Source organism: Diabrotica undecimpunctata, chromosome 2, assembly GCF_040954645.1.
Source record: "Diabrotica undecimpunctata isolate CICGRU chromosome 2, icDiaUnde3, whole genome shotgun sequence".
Lineage (NCBI taxonomy): Eukaryota > Metazoa > Arthropoda > Insecta > Coleoptera > Chrysomelidae > Diabrotica > Diabrotica undecimpunctata.
The window spans coordinates 40,276,243-40,299,624 of record NC_092804.1 but is presented as its reverse complement, the minus strand read 5'-3'; the positions used below and the strand labels follow the sequence as shown (position 1 = coordinate 40,299,624).

Genomic DNA, 23,382 nt, shown 5'->3' with positions numbered 1-23,382 from the left:
TAGATAATGTGATGCCTAGATATTTAAACTCTAACTTGTTTTATTATCTGACCTTCCAGCTCCAATTTACATATTGGTAAATTTGCTGTTGTAACCGTGCATTTTGTCTTTTTTGGGGAAATTAACATGTTAAATTTTCTGGCGGTGATATTAAATTGATGCAGCATACATTGTAAATAATCTTCACTTAGAGAGAGTACTATTTCGTCGTCTGAATTAAGTTGTTTTTCTCCCATTTGGTAGACTTTTTAGATATATTTTTTTTTATCTTTATCCATCCATAATCAGTTTGAACAATAGAGCACTTAGGGAATCTCCCTGTCTTATCCAATTGCCATCTTCAATAGAGTCAGTTAGTTCTTGTTCTACTTTTACTTTTATTGTGTTGTTTTGGTAGATATTTCCGACCGTTTTGATTATTCCTAAAGATATCTCTCTTGCGTACAATAAGTAGATAACGTCCTTTAATTTGACCCGGTCAAATGCCTTTTTAATGTCCACGAAACATAGATATGCCGGTTTGTTGTATTCTAATGATTTCTCTTGCACTTGCCTTATTATAAATATAGTGTCGGTGCAGGATCTTTCCGATCTAAAACCTTGTTGTTAATTAAACACTTTGGTTGTTAATTTTAGTGTTATTTTTAATAAATTAATTCCTCTGTAGTTTTCCGGGTCCGATTTGTCTCCCTTTTTGAAGGGAGGTATTAGGATGCTTGATCTCAATTCTTGAGAAATTCTGTTTTGTTCTATTATTTTTTGGATTAGTTGTAGTAGTTGTTTGGTCAGAGAAAAATGTTAAATAGAAAAATACAAAAAATAACAGACTACAACAGCAGAGAGACAAGAAAATTTTACAAAGAATCCAAATGATAATTTGTAAGGATTGTTTAAAAGAACAATAATTTGCAAGGACAAAAACGAAGAAATCATCAGTGAGAAATCAGAAATCCTGAAAGGGTGGAAAGAATATTTTCAGGAGCTTTTAAACCTAGAAAGAAGAAGAATAAGGAGACGAAATAATGCACCATAAATAATTATGTCGAGGATCTTACCAGACTCCCAAGGGCCTACGGCATCAAGCTGACTTTTCTGCTGGTAGTTTCACAGTAATCTAAACAATTAAGTGAAACGATTAAAATAATATGTTTTTATTATCTGATACAAAATTTGTCCTTTTTAAGGTTATGGTACCAGCTATGACCAAGGTGACAAAAAAATCACACAGTGTCTGGCATGAGACGGAGGAATGATAGAACTAATAAGAATAGTGAACATATGTATTAAGGAAAAGAAAATAAAATATATGTAGCGAAAAAAATCTGATCGATTTTATCCGACGATAAATTTAGAAAATCATACCTACGAATATGCCTCCAGCTTTCTCTATCTAGGCTCAATAGTAAATGACAGGATCTCATTGTTACTACATGACCATACCATCGAAGTATATATAGCCTATCGAATTCATCATTACAATTACTGGCATCAATATATATTATTGGTGCATTACAAGACCGGGTGCAATAAGGATCTGTATCACAAAATCTCGCCATATATATGAATATTGTGGTTAGTGAACATTTATTTACTAATTTAACATTTACTAACCACAAGCTTCCATATATGCACATTACCGAATGAGCCACCCACATAAGCCATCACAACAAGTTCTGATTTCTAGTAATCAGAATTAGCAAGAATGGGAACGAAATCCGAAATTCCCAAACCGCAAATATAAACAAACGGTTGCAAAACGTTAATGAGAACCAATTGATCTCTTTCATTTATTCTCTAATTAATAGTTGATAAGAACTGGGGTCAGATGATAAGTTTTTAATACATATAAACATCAAGAACATCGATGCGAACCAGTATTCTGCTGAGCAAAAGTTGAAGTGGTCAAAACTGGAAGAATAAACTGTAAGTAGTACATAAAATATTTTTATTTTAAAGCAATAAATAATTTAATTAATTGATGGATATCAGATTCGTCCAGGTTAAATTATTTTTTACTGATACTGATTAAAAACTATATTGGCTCTGGTTTTATCAATTTATTTTATTATCTCTGAAATTTCTTTCAATGCTTCTTTTATGTAATTTACCTGGTGGTCTTCTATATCAAATTTATATTATTATAATTATGCTACTGTTCCTCTGTACATGCTATCAACAATATCTCTACTTGCTACGTCGTCATTATGTGGATCTTAGCACATGTTAAACCCATCTATCTTTAAGCTATTCTGATTATCTAGCTACTTTATTTGTTTTATTTTTTTTACATTCACTTTTTAAGTCCATAAGTAAGCAACACGCACAAGAAGTCATGACCTTTATTTAACTGGGGAGAATAACTGTTAAAATGATGTTAATCTGCACCCTTAATCTTACCTATTTTGATTACATTTTTATACTTTTTAACGTAACGCATCCTTTGACTTTCATTTCAAACGACTTCTATTACTTTGGATATCAGTTGTTGTTTCATAAGTTAGATAGTAACAATTCTTAGAACTTATTTTGAAATTTTTGCATTATTTGTACAGACTTGTGTCTAAATTATACACAATTTAAATGCGCTTTATCTGTTATTTAAATGTTCAAATACGCTTAAACGAAATTTCAAACAGAGATGACTAACGTATTAACTAAGGTTCATAATATATTAGAAGACTATGTCCCAAATAGGAGTCGATCCCAATTTATAACCAGTACCTATAATGTGTTTCTTTTTCTTTATGCAAGACGATGGCTCGTATTAAATTTATTGTTATAAAAGCAATACCTTCTTCAGTAGATTGCAATATGTTACGATATAATTTAATTTTAAAATATCTGGAAGGTAAAAATTATGCTAATGTAAAATTTCATTAATTAATTAATTGAAGAACCTGCCTCGTACCAAGGGACATACCGAAGCTCAGTTAGTAGTCAGATAAATCATATTTGCTTTAATCTTTGATCATTTTTTAACTATAGTGGCATATTGTTTAACTGTTGTTGTAATAGCTATTTAAGGGTACCGCTCCATTATCAACGCCTTAAGTAAAAGATACAATTTATGAAAGTACTACGATTTCTTATATTTTAAATTAAAATCTAGTATGTCTGAAAATAACATAAAATGGAACTTTTTATTATTCTAGATCGTTTTTTCTAATATTTTGTAGATATTCTCCATGGTCTCAAGACTTTGCCGGACACTGATCATTATGAAGGATGATTATTTATGTCATTTTAATCTTATTGGAGTATACACAATACCTTATTCACTGCTAATCGGAAACAGATTCGGTTGTTTTTACAAACTACCTTCGAATATTCTTCTTGCACCAGTAGATGTAATATTTTACCATTTCTTTATCTATCTTCATGATAATTAACATAAGTTCATAACGTAATATGTCCATCCAACTATAAATTCCAGTAGCACCATATTTAGGAAGCTTCAAACGTTTCATCTGTGTTGGTCCATGCATCTGCTCCATAGAACATCAAGAGAAACAGTATTTTTCAATATTCTGATGTTCAACTCCAGATTTATATCTTGACCACAAAGAATTCATGTAATTAGAATGGATAGAAGTAATCTTGTTTGCAAAATTTTGGGAAATATTCTCCAGTAGCATCGTATCTCGAATGCATAGTCTTTTAAGGGCGGCATAGGTTGTGATGCATTTTTCCGCAACGTAGATCACAAAAAATACATAGCACTTCATTCAGTATTCTGATCTTCAAATCCAGATTTCAATCATGCCCATAAAGAATTTATATAACTAGAGTGGAATAATCTAATGCTCTAATGCATTCAATGTTCTTAAATTTGTGAACCATTTATTCAATGTACGTTTACTTATAATCTCATCATATTTTCTTATTTTTCTTCTTCACACTGTTGTTTGTGCAGGACGATAATGATTATCAAAGTAATACGAACATTTGTTCTACTTCTAGTTCTGGAGAGTCTTGTACGAGAGACGTATTCCAATTTCCTTTCATTAATCATAAGAACAAGCAGATTGGCAATAATTAAACTGGTTAATCGCTTTTCTTGTATCTTCTTTGAAGAGATCGAGGTTTTTATATAATAAATAACTCGTTAGGAAAGCGAGGCAGCAGAGTCCACCACTCACAGGAGTTTGTCAATCGACGTGATACTTGGTCATTTTGTATTTTCATTCTCAGTCGTACAAAAATTAGTCAAATAATTAACATTATTCGGAAAATTCGGTTGTAGTTAAAGTTATTCGAAACGTGTTAAAAATACTCCCTCGGCATTGTCAAGTCAATCATATTCAGCATTTTCTACCAAAAGACCAAAAACGGAGAAACTTTGGTCATAATCAAAATTTTTCTGCCAATATTTCATTTACCGAAGAAATATATTTTGTTCTAGCAATGCAAAATATAAATAACGTAGTTTATTGGTCTAGAGAGAACAAGCATTTTACTATTCCTCTATTTCACATTTCCCCAGAAATTAAATATGTGGTGTGGGATCATTGGTCACATTGTTGGTCCACTTATCATTGAAGGAAATTTGACGGCACGGTAATACTTAAATCTACTGCAGAATCATATTATTTCTGACCTCCAAAGTTTGGAACTAAACTTTAATAAAATTTGCTTACAATAGAATGGATGCTCTGCTCATAATTACGTTATTGTTAAGGGCTTTCCCCAAGGAAACTTTTCCTCCGATTAAAATATATTATTAAAATTAATTGTGTTAGTATATATAAAATAATTTGTTAAATCAAATCATACTAGCTATCAATTAACACTAAACTACACACTAATTAGTAAATGGGAATGTCTCCAACTCTACCGTTCTCTTAGTAGGAAGTCTATCTCCTCCTGCTCCTCATTCCTTGGGCCCTTGTTAGGGCGTGGTGATACTCTAAATATTATTAGCTTGCTCTATCTATTGGCTGCGATCTTGTGCCATTGTGCTTTATATAGGGATTTTCCCACCAGAGTCTTCATTTGGTCTGCCCATCGTGTTGGATATTTTCCTCTTGGTCTTCGGCCTTCTACCTTTCCTTCTACTACGTATAATTCCATGGTCTCCGTTCTTCTAGCTATAAGACCGAAGTAATGTTTTTTGTGGTATCTGCCACTCGTCAGATATATGTTAATATTGTAACATTCAACTCAATCATACTATATCTTTCTATTCTTCCCACAATGGTAGTAGCTTACAAAGGTATCATCTACTTGGTCAACTAGATTAACTGAAAGTTATGAAAAGTATAAAACTATAAAACATGTTTTTAGGGTACAACGTTGCTGGTTTAAATAAGCTCTTATAGAAATACTCAGAAATTAACAGAAAACTAAATATTTATATAACGCTAGGACTTGTAGGTTCATGTCAAGCCCGAGGATCTCCAGTAATTGTTTACATATAGACATTGTTTAAAACGTTTGAATAATTGCTTAGAGTCATACATTGATATCATCTAAGGATTTTTCCAATGTGTTAATCACTTGTAGTTCTTATATTTATTGTAATTTATTATAATAACTTCTTTATTTTTTTTCGATTTTTATGTCTTAGCTTTCTTTATAATTTGTCACATATCTGTGGTTTCAACAAACTTGTATTTGTCTTTATCATATTTTTTCCGATAATGTCTATAATAATAATAATGAGATGAAGTAATAAATTAATCCTTTATGAAAATTCCAATTTTCTCTATTTATCGTCTTACATGACTAAGAAAACTTTTGTGTACACTAAACTTGCTTAGACTTTTGCTCTCAAATGAGAGGATAAGACAACATTTGTCCTTGTGAATCTTTTAATAAAATGCAGATTATGTTTACCTCAACAGAGAAACAAATTGATAAACATAAAGTTCTTCTTAAAGATTACATAAAGTATTTACTTCTAAATATATTTACATTGACATATGAACTGTAACGAGATATTTTTTATTGCGTCATGGAAATTATATTTTTATTTCGGGAGATAAAGCAATTTTGAACAAATTAATTAAACATGTCCCCTTCGAATATCGGTTTGGGTCAATGTCATCGGTTAACGACTTTAGTCTCATTTGATTAGTTGAATGTTGAGAGAATTAGGTGAAAAAATAAGGTAACGATAATGGAAATGTATTAAGAGTTTATATCCAATTTAAATGCTCCACCGCTGCTGTTCTCTCGTGTGCCATCTCCTAAAACGTAAATTGAGAAATCTGGTGACAGTCGGTATCTTCGTTTTCGTTTACACTTTATAGTGTTTAACTGAATAAGTTGAGGAAGGGAGAACTGTTTGTCTTAACCCTTTCATTACTGATTTCATTGTAGCTAAATAAAACTGTTTAAAACGACTTTAATGATATTCGTTGATACCTAGAGACCTAACAAAGCGATTAATTTTTTTACATTGTTGCGTGTCCTTGTATCCTTAGAAAGGACATGGGACATATATGTCCCATTAGCGTTGAATGGTGGGATAAATAAATCCCATCAGTAAAGAAACAAACTTATTCAAAATAAAAAAAGTACATTACACAAAAAAAACTACTTCTTATGAATGATATGGTAAAAAAAAACTTTGCATAGAGGCACATTGCACGCTGTACAAATAGTCGTAATTCGAGTTTCTGATTTATTTTGTGAACATCTAAAGCACCTTCTCCTAGTAGGTATTTGTTGTGGAAAATGGTCTCCAACGTTGATCAACGTTTCTGTCGTTTAAATATTCTTCCAGAACAGCTACTTATTCGTCTTTTTACATTTGATGTCGATCTTCCTAATTCAATTAGCTGTTCGGCTAGTAGCACCAGAAAGTTCAAAAGTGAAAATTTTATATTATCTTGTACACTTCTTGCAAATTATTATGCACTTCTTATTATGCAAATCCTTGTAAATAATCCAAGAATTTACAATAGCGTACATAACTAATCTATAAAAAACTTTTCTCAGCCATTTCGCAGATTTTCGGTCCACATCGTATGTGCTAACGTTTTGATCGCGAGATCTACTCCTCCCATAAAATTATTGTAAAGTTTTTCTTAACAATAATCTCAGCTTCTCAGTTTTCTCTCCAGTTTTCAGCTTTCTGTTGATAATTCCAACAGTTGTACGGTGGTAATTGGACATCAGCATCACATCTTTCGTATCTTTCCATTTAGTCGCTAAAATTCCATCGGATGAAACTAAAAACTCCATATCACTTCTTATCATTTTGTTATTTTTAAATTTGGCTATGTTTTGGTAGGTTGAACAAAGTGAAAAATCTATTAAACCATAGACACATATCTGGCGACCGTATGGTGTTGGCTAGAGTTTCAACAACTCGTTTTCCTAGAATTCCAGTAGTTGGTGTGGATTCTTTACCCGAGTAAATATGGAAATCGTATATATATCCTGTGAAAAAATCACTTCGTTGCCACATTTTTATACATCTTTTTACAGGCTTCATAGGAAGATACTGCTTCAGGGCAGATCTTCCTTTGAACTTAGTCAATGATTCGTCGATGGGCTGATGGGAACTCTCAATCCTCGCCTTTACAAAAGTTTGTTTCAAACAAGAAACCACTTCATCGATGTAGTATATTTTTGATTTGTTACCATTTCTTTCAGGATTATTATAGTAGGACTATATATAAAGATATATAAAGGCCAATAGACTCAGATGAGCAGGGCATTTGATACGCAATCGCCTTATAAACAATGTGTTCTGGGAAAGGCCAGAGGAAAGAAGGTCTGTAGGGCGGCCTAGAAAAAGGTTGAAAGATGCAGTCAAAGAAGATCTAGAGAAAACGGGAGTGCGATAATGGGAATTACTGGCACAGGCCCAAAAAACATGGAAGGCAATAGTAAACGCGGCAAAGACTCACAAAGAGTTGTAGCGCCATTGATGATGATGATGATGATGATAGTAGGATTTAAGATATCAGGAATAAACAACGATCTCTTGAAATACCTTTTTTAATAAGAGAATTTAAAAGTGATTCGGTTTGTGACCAGTAGTGTGAGATAGATGGTATTTTATTGTAACACATAACCATAGTACAACCAATCACTGTCATCATTTCGTACATATCTGTTTTTTTCGTGTTTAATTTTATATTTCTGTTTTTTGGAAGTGCTGCTATTCTTTGGTTTGTACAAGTCTCCTCTAAGTGGCCAACTCTGTGTAACCTTGGTAGTAGAAAGTTTGTATACAAAAGCATTAACCATATAAACAAACAAATAAATGCTTTAAATATTTTGTTTTTTACGTAATTATTAGTGAAGGATATTTCTTTAAATTGACTGTGTTACTTAATATTCCAGGTAAACATGAAGATTCCCTTTCTGTTTGTAACAGTACTGGGATGTTCGCTGGCTGTTCCTAACGGCTACTACCATCAGGAGTACAACTATAAGACATCACAATCATCGTACAAAAACAATGAATTGCAACATAAGACTGATGACCAAGGTTTGTATAATCTACTAAATTTTTTTACTAACAGAAAGATTGTTTTGTCTGTTATACTATAAATTCTTATTAGTTTAATAATTTCCATAAACACAGCTTTCGTAACACAATCAAGGAATATCTCGTTGTAGGTTATTATAAAAAAGATGGTGATTTAGAAAACAGATATAAGCCTATCGAAGATTCAAACAGTGAGCATTCAGAATATATAAACCCAAAACTACAAACCGGCCAGTATGGATTGGACACAAACTCCTATGGTAACATGAGAGCTGATGGAACCTACGGATACGGCAACCAAAACAGCATGGGTGTCGAAGGTCTCGCCAGATCCGATAGGGTCTATGGCAGTCAAGCTGGATATTCTACTGGTAAGTTTCAAAGTAAAACAACTAATTAGTAAAACGCTTAAATCCACTATCCACTAATCCACTAAGTATCTGATATAAAATTTACTCCTTTTAAGGTTACGGTAGCAGCTATGGTAGCAGCAACAGTCATAGCTACAATACAAACTCCAACCTTAGATTGTTAACGTCTCGTATTCAACAAGAATTGGAGAGGGATTTGCAAGAAGCTGTTCGTCAAAACAGCGCCTATTCCCAAACTAGGATAGATATGTCTGAACTTGAAAGAGAGCTAAGGCGGAATTTAACGGAGAGGTTAAACAACGAACTGAATCAAAAATATGGTCAACAAATTGTCCGCAGTGGCATGTCCTATTCCATGAGTGGAGGAAGGTAAGTTACAGCGAAGTATTGTGTGTTTAATATTTCTTTGTATTACCCAAAAAGAAATATAGAAAATTATTAACAGAATTTATTACACAGCAGTTCCTTCAATCAGATTAATGGTGTAATTAGAATTCCATATTTACACAAAAAATATGGAAGATAAAGGGTGAAACACCAGAACATTACGGAGCACATTATTTGATAGATTACTTAAATATCTGTTTTCATAAGGCTCTTATTGCACGTCATCAACAACAAACATATGTCATCGTAGAACAACCAATTCATTGATTATAGTAGTTTGCTACTAAAGGCGAAATTACTAGGTTCACTTTTGCCTTTCAATTTGGATGAAGCCACCAAATTAATCCATGTAAACATAAAAGTGAATCATTCCATGTAATTAAATGCGTCCAATCTTCAAAGCGGTTAAACGAGAAATGAATTTATATACACAAGAATTGAAGAGTCCCTTTTACAGTCAGCCAGTGTCGAGGCGTATTTGGTCGATACATACCTAAGCAATGGAAGGAAGAGTACACGCCTCTGTCCTTAGAACATTTTAAGCAGTAATCGTTTCTATGGAATTATAAAACGGAGGGTTGTAAAAATCGGGATTGTCGTGGAAATGCTACTAAATCGCTAATTGAAGATTTAAACATTAGTGGTATAACCGAAGAAGACATAAAAATGAAAATTAAAAGTATCCGTAACTACTCGTTATACTTGTGAGTTAACAAAGATAAAACGATCGATCAAAAGCGGCTGTTCCACAGACGATATTTATGCTCCAAAGTTGTTTTGGTTTAAAGAAGACGATGAGTTTTTGAACACTGTATGCTATTTCACTCTTGCGGGCAAAGCATCCCTTATTATAGTATTTTCTTTCTGAATTAACGATGTAACTATTGTAAGAAGTTCATCAAATTTTGCTTCATTCATGCGAAGATGATTAAGGTATGCATCTGGATCCTGTTCTGCCAATTTTCTCAATAGACGGTTTGAAGCTCCTAAGTCTTCTTATTACCCATGATCGCGTCTTCTTAAGACCAACAATGGCGTTCACTTTCCAGATACCGTGTAAAATTGCACTGCTTTCATTTCTGCTCCATTTAACCAAGTGATTCAATTCGGTTGAATCGTGAACCGCCTTAAACAGACTAAACAAAAACAAAACACAAACTCGTGCCGAATAAACCAAAACTGCTACTTTCGCTAACTTTTTGAAGATCGACGTGCTTTGCGAAAGTTGAAGTTTTGTTTTTCGGGTTCCGCTCGAAAGCGACGTGTTTTGAAACTCGAGTCTGTTTAGTGGAAACAAGTCATGTTGTGTTTTCTATTTGGTTTGAATACGAATTTTGTACCAAATTAGTTGGTTTTGTTTTTCGTCGGAGAATTTTTCTACACCACTCACATGTTTTAATAAAACTTAACGGATCATGTGTGAAGGTGGTAAAAAGCAATGGACTGATGAAGAAATCTGTACAGAAATAGATGCCTCTTGGGACAATAGAAATTTGTGGTATCCAAAGGATGGCAACTATAAAAATAGAATTAAGAAAATGGATTTACACAAAAAAATTGCTCAATTTTTTGTTAACTGACGAGAAATTATAAAAAAATGAAAAAATCTGGCGCACGACACCATTTTACACCGTGGTGTGATTATAATGCAATGAGTTTTATGCATGGCAGAAATAACCATTTTTTCCAAGGACTTCAGTATCAACCAGCCACAACTAAAAATAAAAAATCTTTTTCGCTAAACATGTTGGTTGCTTTTTGAAATACAAAAGCAAAAGTCGAACAAAATATTGATAAAAACAATAGTTTTGGGTTTGTTCCAGTTTTGTTTTTGTTTTTCAGGTTCTAGAAAACAGAAATATAAACTCAACTGTTCATTTAGTGTAAAATAACCTTTAGAGATAATGTGCAAAGTTGTTAGCTTTGAACTAATAGCAATAAAAAGCAATATTATGTGAGCTCGTTCAATAGAGCATGGAAACAGCAAAAGCATGGAACTATTACAGAAGCGCCAAAAATATCAACAGGAAAAAGGCCCAGAAAATAGACGATGTTATACTTCGTTTGGGACAAGCACCATAGAAAATATCTGGTTATCCCCATTATCGATACCTTTCACTCTTAGTGGAATGTTTGCTGCTCTTAATTAGAGCTCTTTCCGCATTCTTCTGGTGTATTGTCAAAGTTAGTTGTATACCTTGGCTTTTGTTTCATTTTTCTTCCACTTATTTCCATCTGTCCCTTAGATTCTCACTTTCAGGATTTTGATATCTCTCATGACTTGGTCCTCCCATCTCTCCTTAGATCTTTCCCTCAATCAGTCAGTCTTAATCAGTATGTCATTTGCTCCTTCCTTACGTATCTCATTTCGTGGTTAATTCTTCTCATTTCTCCGTTTTTCATTCTTATCGGGCCCATAATTCTTGTGGGGATTTTCCTTTCGAATATTCTTAATCATTTTTTATCTTTGTCTGTAAGGCACATTGTCTCAGCTGCATATGTAACTACTGGTCTGATTGCAACTATGTATATTTTCAGTTTTGTATTTCTGGATAAGTTCTTGTCCGTCATTAACCTATGGTATTTCCAATATGTTTTGTTGTCTATTAGTATTCGCTCCGTTACTTCTCCACTTCTCTTATTTTTACCATTCACAATTACTCCCAAGTATTTAAATTGCTGAACGCTTTCAAAAGTGTAGTGTTCTATTTTTATTTCTCTCATCTTAATAACTTCTCTTTTAGAGTAGATTAGATATTTTGTTTTCCTTTCGTTAATTTCTAGACCTCTTTTACGTGCTTCATTTGCGAGTATTTTTAATGCTTTACAACAGCATCTGATTGATTGCCTTTTCTTCTTAGCATTAGCGTCTATTTTTGGACATTCCAATTCCTTCCATCGATCTCTATTCTGAGCAACAAACTTCCAATTTGTTCCGGCTATTCTTTTTATGACATCTACCCATCTCATCTGTGGTCTTCTTCTTGGTCGGCTACCTTTGTAAAATCTCCAATGTTGTAGTGTGGCATTCCAACGTTGTCTAGCAGTGTGGCCTGCAAAGCTCCATTTGAGTTTGGCAATTTTTGTTGATATCCTCTAACCCAGTACTTAACATTGCTCTTTCCGTTGCACTTTCTGTTGTGGCTAATTTATTCATATTTGCCTTGGTTGGGGTCCAGGTTTGACATACATATATCCTGATAGGAAGGGTGCCCTGGTTGAATACTTTGCTCCTCAAGTATTGAGGTATTTTGCGGTTCTTCAGTATTCTGCTCATGCCAGTCTTGCTCTTCTAGTGATTTCCACACTTTGGTTTTCTTTGTCAAGTTGCAGAATTTGGCCTAGCTAGATATATTTCTGTACTTGTTCTATCCCACTGCCAGTTATACGTCTGGTATCGTTTGTGTAACTTACCTAACGCTACCTAAAAAAATAACAATTACCCAACAATGCCATTAAAAACTAAATATCATGACCATGCATTAATGGTATTTCCAAGCTGATGTCAAAAATCTTTTCTACATTAGTAATAAAGACAGTCAATCAGATATTATATAGTACATTGTAAGAACTGTAAATTAACACTGATTGTGCTTTTTAAATACCAGACCGATAAACCAAAGTAATTCACATAAATTATTATATAGGAAATGTATTATGTGTAAAAAATTAAAATTGCTCATATGAAAATACGTTTTATTACAGCACAATTTATTTTTGTAAAAATAATATTTAAGTAGTATATTTTTCTTTTTCAGGTTACAACCAACTGCTAACTACGATAACCAAGAACTTGTAGACCTTAAGGGCCAGATAGAAAATTCCTTGCTCAATCAATTACGCACCCAATATAGCCAATACAGCCAACACAGCTACGGTAGTTCAAGCGCTTACCAACACAATGGAGGTGCCTACGTTTACCCCGTAACACAGAGACCAGTATACTACACCACAACCTACAGGCCAATTTATCCAACCTTGACATCTGAAAGATACGTGGACACCCACAGTCAACAATATAACACTGTTAAGACACGATACACACCAATTTCCAATCCTGAAAGTCTAACAACGATTGCTTCAAGAGTACAAAGTCAATTGGACGCAAATCTCAACAACGTACTTGACGAAACACGTAAAACCCACTTTTCATCAAGTCAACAGTACTCGTTGACTAACCCTGATGTTCTTCTTGAAAGATTAAGGAACGAACTGAGGAACAACATCACCTACCAATTAGATGATATGATCAGTAAGAACTACGGATCGCAGACACAAAAAGACGGATATTTGTACTCTGTCGCATCTAACGGAGCTATATCCACAGATTACAATTACGGTTTGAGAGACATGCAAAATTTGAAGGAACAGATACAAAGAAATTTGATTAATAAATTGGAAAGGGACTTTGAATCTTACAGAAAGAGGTAAGAAATAGTTAATGTAATACTTGCAGGCAGTAATTGATAATACACAGCATTTTCAAAATTACTTGGAAGTATGGTAAACTTCCATTCTTCTATGAAAATATCACATTATAATAGAATATAATTTATAAACTTTCTCTTTCAGTTGGTCTTCCTCTTCCTCTTACAACAGCCAGTCCAGCTACGGTTCAGCTCAACCGGCTTATTACGAACCAGGTATCAAGACCGGATATAACTCAGGCAGCGGATATAATTCAGCCAGTAGATACAACTCAGGTAGCGCATATAACACAGCAAGTCAACATAATTCAGCCAGCAGATATAATTCAGGTGGCACCACCTACAGCAGCGGAAACATGGCGGACTTGCAGAGACAACTTCAAGATGATCTGTCGAGACAGCTTAGTCAAGCTTTAAACCAAGAATCGCACAGTTCATACAGCTATACTCCTCAAAATTACCAGTCTTCCCTCCAAGATCTATCTGATCAATTGAATAGGAATCTTACAAAGCATTTACAAGAATATAGGTAATTCATTTTTTTGTATTTTATTGTCAACAATTAAAGAACCGGGACTACTGCTGAATATATTCTTTGACAATTGTATTAATTTTATTATATATTTTGTTGGGTGATTGTAGGCAATGTCCTACTACTCATCCTGTAAAGATCGCCATGTGGCGTTGAGTTTGCACTACACAGGCCCAACTGGGGGTTAGGTTGACATTTCCACCAGAAGAAAGATGTATGGTACTTTTCTGCTTTGTTACAAACCTCAACGCGTTTACAATTGACATAGGTCGCGGTTGTGACTTATATTACGAGGCGCGACGTCAACAGCAGTACTACCTGGGTTGAAATATGAACGCTTTGTGTTTATATTTGTCGCTTTTAAATAAGTGGCTTACAAGGCCAGTTATACTAAAGATTTGATTATTTACAATCACATTTCTCACTTATTTGTTAATTGTTTTACCAATATCACATTCGGTATTTACCTAATTTTAATTCAAACACATGTAAAACAATTTGCATTGAGTTTATTAACATCTATTAAAATTTCTTAAGATTTTGTTTTCTTTAACAAGTGCCTCTTGTCGGCAGGCATTCTTCATACTTATTCAATGATTTGTTAGATAATTGGCCTTTTTAATTTAATTTAATTTTTAATTTGTTCGTTGGGCTTTCCTGTACTTGTCTAACTTTGCTTCTACTTTTAGATTCGTTCTAGATAATTGTAATGGTTGTTCTATTACTTACATCAGTAAAAGATCGATATTTACCTAATAAACTATGATATATTATAAAAATTTCCACATTTTCGAAACCTTATTACAATGATTTCTAAAGTGAGTACATAATAGTAGACATATTTGCTCCTACACTAGCAGTCTAATATTCTTCTCTCGATCTTACTCTAATTTCGTATTTTTTTTACAGTGCCAGTGGATCCTATGCAGCCTACGGAAACTTCGACAGATCCCAAATGGCAGATCTTAGAGCTAAACTGGAAGAATCTCTGATGAACCAATTGCGACAAGGACTACAACAATCGTTCCAGACTCACAGTTCATACAGTTCAAGTAGCAGCAGCAGTAGCAGTAGTAGCAACTCCGGTGGCTACAGACCAGTAAGAGGATCAAATTACCAGATGGGAAGTTACGGGTAAGTTCAGACGGGAAAATTTAAACGAAGAACGTTTGGATATATTTTGGGAATGAAATTAAATATTTTAATACAATAACCATATTTTTCCGCGTAAGATGTATGCCTGCATAATTCCATAACGACCGGATAATTTGGTATTGCTTTTTTACACAATATTTCGTTACAAAATAGCTTTTGACGTTCTTCTTGGTAGTCTATATATTGATTGTGTATTTGTTTTTACAGCAATGGCTACCAATCAGGTAGAGATAGCTACGACGGTCACAACTATCGATAAAAAATAGCAACAATTACAGACCTTATTTAATTTAAAATGTAATCTGTTACAATAAGTATAAATATAAAAAAAATATATTTAACGTTTTTCTGTAATGCCCTTTCTGCTAAGTTTCTGGTAAGAGTTAGAATATCTGACATTTATGATTGATTGTTGTTAAACTAATCAGTTTAAAACAATCATACACTTGGGTCTTATATTGAACTTTTCCAATGTTTCTACACTGCCTTCCCCATAATCAAATTCAAAGGATTATATTAAAACTATAATCTGTGTACTATAATCTAGAGCTGACGTACACCTTAACGAAGGTTAGGGTGACGGGTGATGCAATATTCTCTCCTATTATCAACAGCAACAGCAACGTCCTTGTTTGCAAAGTTTGCTGCTACAAAAACGCTAGTACACATTGAACACTTTCAGCAACTGAACATAGGCAAACAAAATATTGACAGAACAGTTTCATAATTATTCAATTTTTAATTACCAGTAAAGTTCCAATATTTGAGTTTGAGTATCAACGTGAAAAGACCAAATGATTCGGTCAAATGGTTCCATTTTGATGTCTAATTCAGATTTATAGATCGCAAATCCCATATAGGTATTTTCTTAGAGAAATTTCATATTCTTCAAGAACCGTTCTCCGATATTTTACGGAGTTACAGCTTATTGTTTTTCCATCGACTCTTTAGGTTGATGAACTATAGGGTATTCGACGCAAAAATATTTTAATAATTGGATTTACACTTTACCGGTGGCTCGTCATATAAATGAGCCCTCGTTGTCGATCAAAAGATACTAAAGAAAACAAAAAACAGTGTTTAGATTTTAAAACATTCTTTAACACTTAACACATCTCACTTAACACATTATTCTGAAGAAATATAAAGCAGATATGACTACGAAATGACGAACTGCAGGGATATGATATAGGAAACCTTGGATAGGTTAGTAACAAGTTTACCACAACTATTGCTTAATCAAATTATTCCAAATCTTGTATGCTGATATTCTTTTGTTAACTACGCTGATGTTATTTTGTTAACTGGATATTTAAAATGTTATATACTGTGATAAAAATACATATAAACGTGTTCTTTCTGTTTTTAGTTCAGATGGAACATGTTGTCAAGGAGATGACCGGAGATTTAAACGATCCCCACAACAGCAAACACAGCCCCAAGATATCGGCTGGAAACCACAGGGTAGCCAAGTTCCGCCTACACCAAAACCTGCACCATCTAAGTCAAGAAGTAAACGTGGATTTGGATTCGGCGATGGTTTTTCAAAAGTGAAAGCAGATCTCGAACAGGGACACAAAGATTTAACTAAAAAAGCTGAACAAGTAGGTGAAGGAATTGCAGATATAAGTCACAAGGTGTTCGGCTGGAAACCATTTAAAAACAACGGTCGTTTTGGTAATTTACATGATAATGGAAGAAGGCCCTGGAACCGGGGACCTGATAATAAACATCAACAACAAGATATAGAACAACAGGTACAAATTGGCCAACAGCAGGAAACTGATGAAGACTTAGGTCAGCATCAAGAACAAGGAGGTAGATATAGTAAAATTACTAAAATCACACATATTGGTCAGCACGTCGAGAATCTCGGTCAAGAACAAGTTGAGGATCTTGGTCAACAGCAAGTAGAATTAGGACAAAGCCAAATCGATCTTGGTCAACAATTAGAAGACAATGAAGACTTTGGTCAACATCAAATTCAAAGAAACAAATACCGTACAGTTACAAAAATTATTAGAGGCAAATCACAGTCAGAAATTGGTCAACAATCTGAGGACCTTGGTCAACAAACTGAGGACCTTGGTCAACAAACTGAGGACCTCGGTCAACAATTAGAAGATGGAGAAGACCTTAGTCACCAAGGAACCAGATATAGTAAAATTACCAGAATCACACATGTAGGTCAGCATGCAGATCTCGGTCAAGAACAAGTCGAGGATCTTGGCCAGCATCAAGTAGAATTAGGACAAAGCCAACTCGATCTTGGTCAACAACTAGAAGACAATAAAGGCTTTAGTCAACATCAAATTCAAAGAAACAAATACCGTACAGTTACAAAAATTATTAGAGGCAAATCACAGTCAGAAATTGGTCAACAAACTGTGGACCTGGGTCAACAAACTGAGGACCTCGGTCAACAATTAGAAAATGGAGAAGACCTTGGTCCCCAAGGAACCAGATATAGTAAAATTACCAAAATCACACATATAGGTCAGCAAGCAGAACTCGGCCAAGAACAAGTAGAGGATCTTGGTCAGCATCAAGTAGAATTAGGACAAAGCCAACTCGATCTTGGCCAACAATTAGAAGATACTGAAGACTTTAATCAACATCAAGTTCAAAGAAACAAATATCGTACAAAAATTATTAGGGGCAAACCGCAGTCAGAAATTAGTCAACAAACTGAAGACCTTGGTCAACAATTAGAAAATAACGAAGACCTTGGTCACCAAGGAATCAGATATAGCAAAATTACCAAAATCACACATGTAGGTCAGCATGCAGATCTCGGTCAAGAACAAGTAGAGGATCTTGGTCAACAATTAGAAGATGATGAAGACATTGGTCACCAAGGAACCAGATATAGTAAAATTACTAGAATTACACATGTAGGTCAACAGGCACAAAATCTCGGTCAAGAGCAAGTCGAAGACCTTGGCCAATTATTAGACACTGACGAAGATCTTAATCAACATCAAATTCACGGAACTGGATATAATAAAATTACAAAGATTATTCGTGGGAGCACACATTTGGTAGATGGCCAGCAGGTAGAAGATCTAGGTCAGCAAGTAGAAGCCGATGAAGATATCGGACAACAGCGTATCAACGGACATACATATACTAAAATTACAAAGATTGTTAATGGTAAAATTCAATCACAGCAACAGGAAGACCAACAACAGCAACAAGTAGAAGATATTGAAAAGTCTACAGATATTGGTAAAAAAATTGAAAACGTTCTACACAGAGTAACGGGAGGAAAGCTGCATTTAAAACCTTTAGATCAGGTACAGCAAGTAGAAGACCTTAGTCAACAGCAACAGACAGATTCCGACCAACAGCAAGTAGATCATTTAGATTTTGGACAAAAAATTGAAAATGTTCTAAGCAAGGTAACTGGAGGAACACTGCATTTAAAACCTTTAGATCAAGGACAGAAAGTAGAAGACCTTAGTCAACAGCAACAGGAAGCTTTAGATGAACAACAAATAGAGCATTTAGATATTGGTCAAAAAATTGAAAATGTTGTACATAAAGTAACTGGAGGAAAGCTGCATTTAAAACCTTTAGATCAGGGACAGCAAGTAGAAGACCTTAATCAACAGAAACAGTCAGATTTAGATCAACAACAAGTAGAACATTTAGATTTTGGGCAAAAAGTTGAACATGTAAGCAAAGTAACTGGAGGAAAACTACATTTAAAACCTTTAGATCAAAGTCAGCAAGTAGAAGACCTTAGTCAACAGCAACAGGTAGATTTTGGTCAACAAATTGAAGAGGGTTTTTCCCAAATAAGTGGAGGAAAAATACAGCAAAAAAACCTTGACCAAAACCAACAAATCGAAGATCTTAGTCAACAAAAACAGATAGATTTTGGCCAGCAAATTGAAGAGACTGTATCGACAATCGGTGGAGGAAAACTGCAATTAAAACCTATAGACGTTCCTAAAGTCGAAGACATCGACCAACAACAGCAGATTGATTTGGGTCAACAAATAGAAGAAACTCACTTAGATCAGGGCAAATTACATTTGAAACCTTTAGATCAATCTCAACAACAAGAAGATCTTGGTCAGCAGCAAGAAGAAGTCAACTTTGGCATAGGTCAACAAGTTGAAACGGACTTTCCTCGTGGAAACCAAGGAAAAATTCAAATTGGTAGTTCACAGGATCAAGAACAGGAAGTGGAAACTCAACAAGTAGAACAACATGTCAGCGATTGGCACGACAAACCAAGAATACAACAAAGGCCGTTAGATCAAAGCCAAGAACAGATTCCCCTCACACAGCAAGTTGAAATTTTTGATGTGAATTCGGTAAAGGTAAGAATTTTGTCTTAATTCTTGATCATTATCATTTTCTTTACTTTTATTCCTATGCGGGTCTGTTTTTCCTGTTTGTCTCTTAATTATACCAATATATTTTAATCCGTTGTCTCCACTCACTAGTCTTTGGGATTGTGTCCAAATGTCCGTTTAATAATTTATATCTGCCTACATTCCTTTCAATCTCTGTGTCATCGTACAGACATTTGCACGCTTCTGTTTAACAGGTGATGTAGCTGATTTGGTTTCATTTTTGGTAACCGTATAATTTTCAACACTTTTATAAGGCATATTTTCTTTTTTTTATTGACTATCTAGTTTTCTCTTTTCTTGTATATTTTCTTGGGCTCTATTTGACCATTACCACGTCTTCTTGCTTCAAATTCACTTCAATATAATTGTGTGCATGTTCAAAACGGTCTTTTCAGTATTATAGCAGGAAAAGTTTACTTGACATACAGCAAATTAATAGCTCATCAACAAAGCTCTGATCATATATTCCAATATTAGTATGTACAGAAATTTAATTATGTTTTTAATGTTTCCTTTTTAGGGCAATGATGATCATCTACCAAAGGACATTTCCACAAAGGTTAAATTTATTGAGGATAAGCTATCAAATAAATTAGAAGCTGCCATCATAGGATTTTGTGGTACAGATAGACTGAATGTACCCGAAATGCGACAACAACTCATTAACGATGTTAAAAAGAACGTTACTCAAGAATTCAGCAGAGGATACTCCAGATATTATCTACAAACTGATCTTGGTTTAAATGATAAACAAATAGCTAAAATTCAAGCCATAATTTTGGATAAACTTTTAGCGAAAATTGAAGAAGGTGTTGAAAGAGCTAAAAAAGAACATGAAACAAGGAGAACAAAGACAACTAAGACATCACAACAACCTGATGTTGACACCAGTATATTTCATAACATCCAACCAGAAGCATCGATATTTCAAAGTGGACATAGGACAATTGTACGAAATAGGACAGTGATAACGACGCATACTACAACAGGGGGATCCTCCTTTGGAATAACAGACCAAGATCAATTTATACCACAACCAAAATCTATACAAGAGGCAGAAAATGAAGGGGATACTTTAATAACAGCTCTTAAAAACTTAGGCAACTTCAAACATACGAAAGTAGTAGAGCAAAAACCATCAGATAATCATGTTGACAGTTATTCACATACAACCGTTTATGAAGGGGGCAGTAGCAATAATGGTTATCAAGAACAAGAACAAGAGATTCAAAGTGGATATGGTGGCCGCGGTAGTCACCATTCTTCAATATATGATAATCAAGAACAAGAAATTCAATCTGGATATGGAGGTCGTAATAGTCATCGTGTTTCAGGCCATGATTATCAAGAACAAGAAATCCAAACAGGATATGGCACTCACGATAACCACCACATTTCTGGATATGATATTCAAGAACAGGAAATAACTGGATATGGCGGACATGGTCATATAAGTTCTTCGCATTCCGGATATGATCATCACGATCACAATCATGATATTTTACATTCTGGATATGATAACCATGATATTGAAGTCATACATAGAGGAAGCCACCACACCAGCTTTGACGAACCGCTTAGTTATGGTCATCATGATATTACTGACAGTCACGTGCTAGACCATCATCATGACGGTTACGGTCACCAAGAATACTTAGAAATACAAGAACCCCACACCCATCACTATACAAGACATGAAGTACATGTTCAAGAAGTACCACACCACACTCACTCACATAGTTATCAACAAGAACAAGAAATAATAGGCCAAGAATCAGGGTATGACGATCAATTCCAAGAAGAAGAACCAATTCCCATACCAAACCAACAACTACAATCTTCATCTCAAGAACAACAAGAAATAGAAGTCATAAGACCTGATTATTATGAAGAAGTAAATGCTGTCCCCAGCGTTGTTCCAGATCAAGATGGTGTTGAAGAACCACACCATCATGATGTAATTCACATACACGAGGTTCAAGTAGATCATGATAATTCTGTTCCTCCAGAAGTACCTGAAGAATTACCTTGGTGGAAGAAAGCTGCTTTAAAAATACGGAATGGAGCTCATAAGGTGAAAGAAGGGGCGAAAAAATTAAAAGAGAAAGTTATTGGATGTTAAATGTTAGATTTAAAAATAGTATTTTTGGTGTATTAACTTATTTTAGCTAGAATTAAATAAAAAATATATGTCTGTTAATAATTTTCCTTATTATTTAATATTGGTTTCCTACATAACGATTCTATTGAGAAAAATAGAAAGAATAATTTGTTGCGATGTTGTAAATGACCGCTACTCTAAGAGAAAAAGCTTTTCAAACAAATACGTAGTAGAGTACGAGGAATATATGGAGATATTACAATAAAGAGTAATGGAGAAAGACTCATAAATATCTGCTATATAAGTATTCAATGTAGGAAGTAATTATTAATATTTTTTAACAAAGTAACGCTTTATGGTGCAAACTACTTAAGAGATTTATTAAATTGTATGAACTCGTTAAAAAGCAGACGAGACGCAGATGACAGAATCAATGAAGTACGACGAGATGGCAGAAACTATGAAGCCAGACGAGATTATATAAACAATGAAGCTAGAGATGACAGAAGAATGCCGGAAAATAGAATTAAGAAAGAAGAACAATGTTATAATTGTGAAAATCGAGGATTCAGATCGAGAGATTGCCCTGATAAAGCCAAGGGAATGAAATGTTTCAAATGCAACCAATTTGGACACGTTTCTTCTCAATTCAAGGCTAAAGAAGATAGACCTTCGACTACTGGTCAGGTAAATGTCATTGACGTGGTATACAAAAACTCCGTGACCTTAAAATTAAAAAAAATATCATTACGTGCATTGTTTGATACAGGAAGCGACATAAGTGCAATGCGAGAAGATATTTTTGAAAAGCACTTTGACGACGTCCTTCATATGAAGAATATAGTAGATTTAAATGGATTAGGAGGTATTAAGGTTAAAACTTTAACTTCTTTTAAATAAATAGTGAAAATTAAAGGCGAAGATGTTCATATTTTATTTCATGTAATCCCAAAAGGATTACTAGACGTTGAGGTTGTTCTTGGAAACAATATACTAAAATAAGCAAAGGATACCATAACCGAAGATCGAATTATTGTATGCAAAAAAGACTTATGTAACCTTATATTCCTAAGAAAAAGTCGAGCATTGTATAAGAAATTGTATTAAATGTATACTTGGAAGTAGAAAAGAAGGCAAAAAGAAGTTTTGGTTACATCCGATATTAAAAATCCTTTAATGGGACCTTTACAAATATTTCATGTTGATCACGATTTTGATTTTCGAAAATCGACGATTTTTCTAAATTCGCATGGTTTTATCCTACAAAATCAACCATGGCGAAAGAAGTCATAGAATGTACGAAGAGGCAACAGAAGGATTTTGAACGAGTTCGAAGAGTATTGTAAGAGTGAAGAAATTAAGCATATTAAGATTACAACAGGTATGCCAAGGGGCAATGGACAAATAGAACGTGTCAATAGAACGTTAATCCCAGTATTAATAAAATTGAGTATATAGAGGAACCGACGAAGTGATATAAGCATATTTATAAATTGCAACAGTTTTTTAATTCAACTTATCAAAGAAGCATCGATGCTACGCCATTCGAAGTGCTTTTTGGGACGAAGATGAAAAATAATGAAGATCTAAGCATGA

The 23,382-nt window shown here is 34.1% G+C and overlaps 2 protein-coding genes across 2 annotated transcripts in view; one reads left to right on the top strand and one right to left on the bottom strand.

The window, feature by feature from the left end:
- The window catches only part of spel1 (DNA mismatch repair protein spel1), a 90,511-nt gene that overhangs the window by 58,938 nt on the left and 8,191 nt on the right, over nucleotides 1-23,382 (bottom strand). The window lies entirely within an intron of this gene.
- On the top strand, nucleotides 1,780-21,888 carry LOC140434440 (uncharacterized). The gene is made up of 9 exons (XM_072522701.1): nucleotides 1,780-1,923; nucleotides 8,299-8,446; nucleotides 8,578-8,817; nucleotides 8,913-9,186; nucleotides 12,963-13,631; nucleotides 13,777-14,160; nucleotides 15,073-15,297; nucleotides 16,688-19,649; nucleotides 20,206-21,888. Exons 2-9 carry the CDS (start codon nucleotides 8,305-8,307, stop codon nucleotides 21,805-21,807), a joined length of 6,498 nt encoding a protein of 2,165 aa, XP_072378802.1. The 5' UTR covers nucleotides 1,780-1,923; nucleotides 8,299-8,304; the 3' UTR covers nucleotides 21,808-21,888.

What these genes read in the sequence shown, in the direction of transcription:
- LOC140434440 (XM_072522701.1), top strand. Translation starts at nt 8,305, where the DNA reads ATGAAGATTCCCTTTCTGTTTGTAACAGTACTGGGATGTTCGCTGGCT. An exon ending in TCAAGCTGGATATTCTACTG is followed by an intron (nt 8,818 to 8,912) that starts GTAAGTTTCAAA and finishes ACTCCTTTTAAG; the next exon opens with GTTACGGTAGCAGCTATGGT. An exon ending in TTGATGTGAATTCGGTAAAG is followed by an intron (nt 19,650 to 20,205) that starts GTAAGAATTTTG and finishes TTTCCTTTTTAG; the next exon opens with GGCAATGATGATCATCTACC.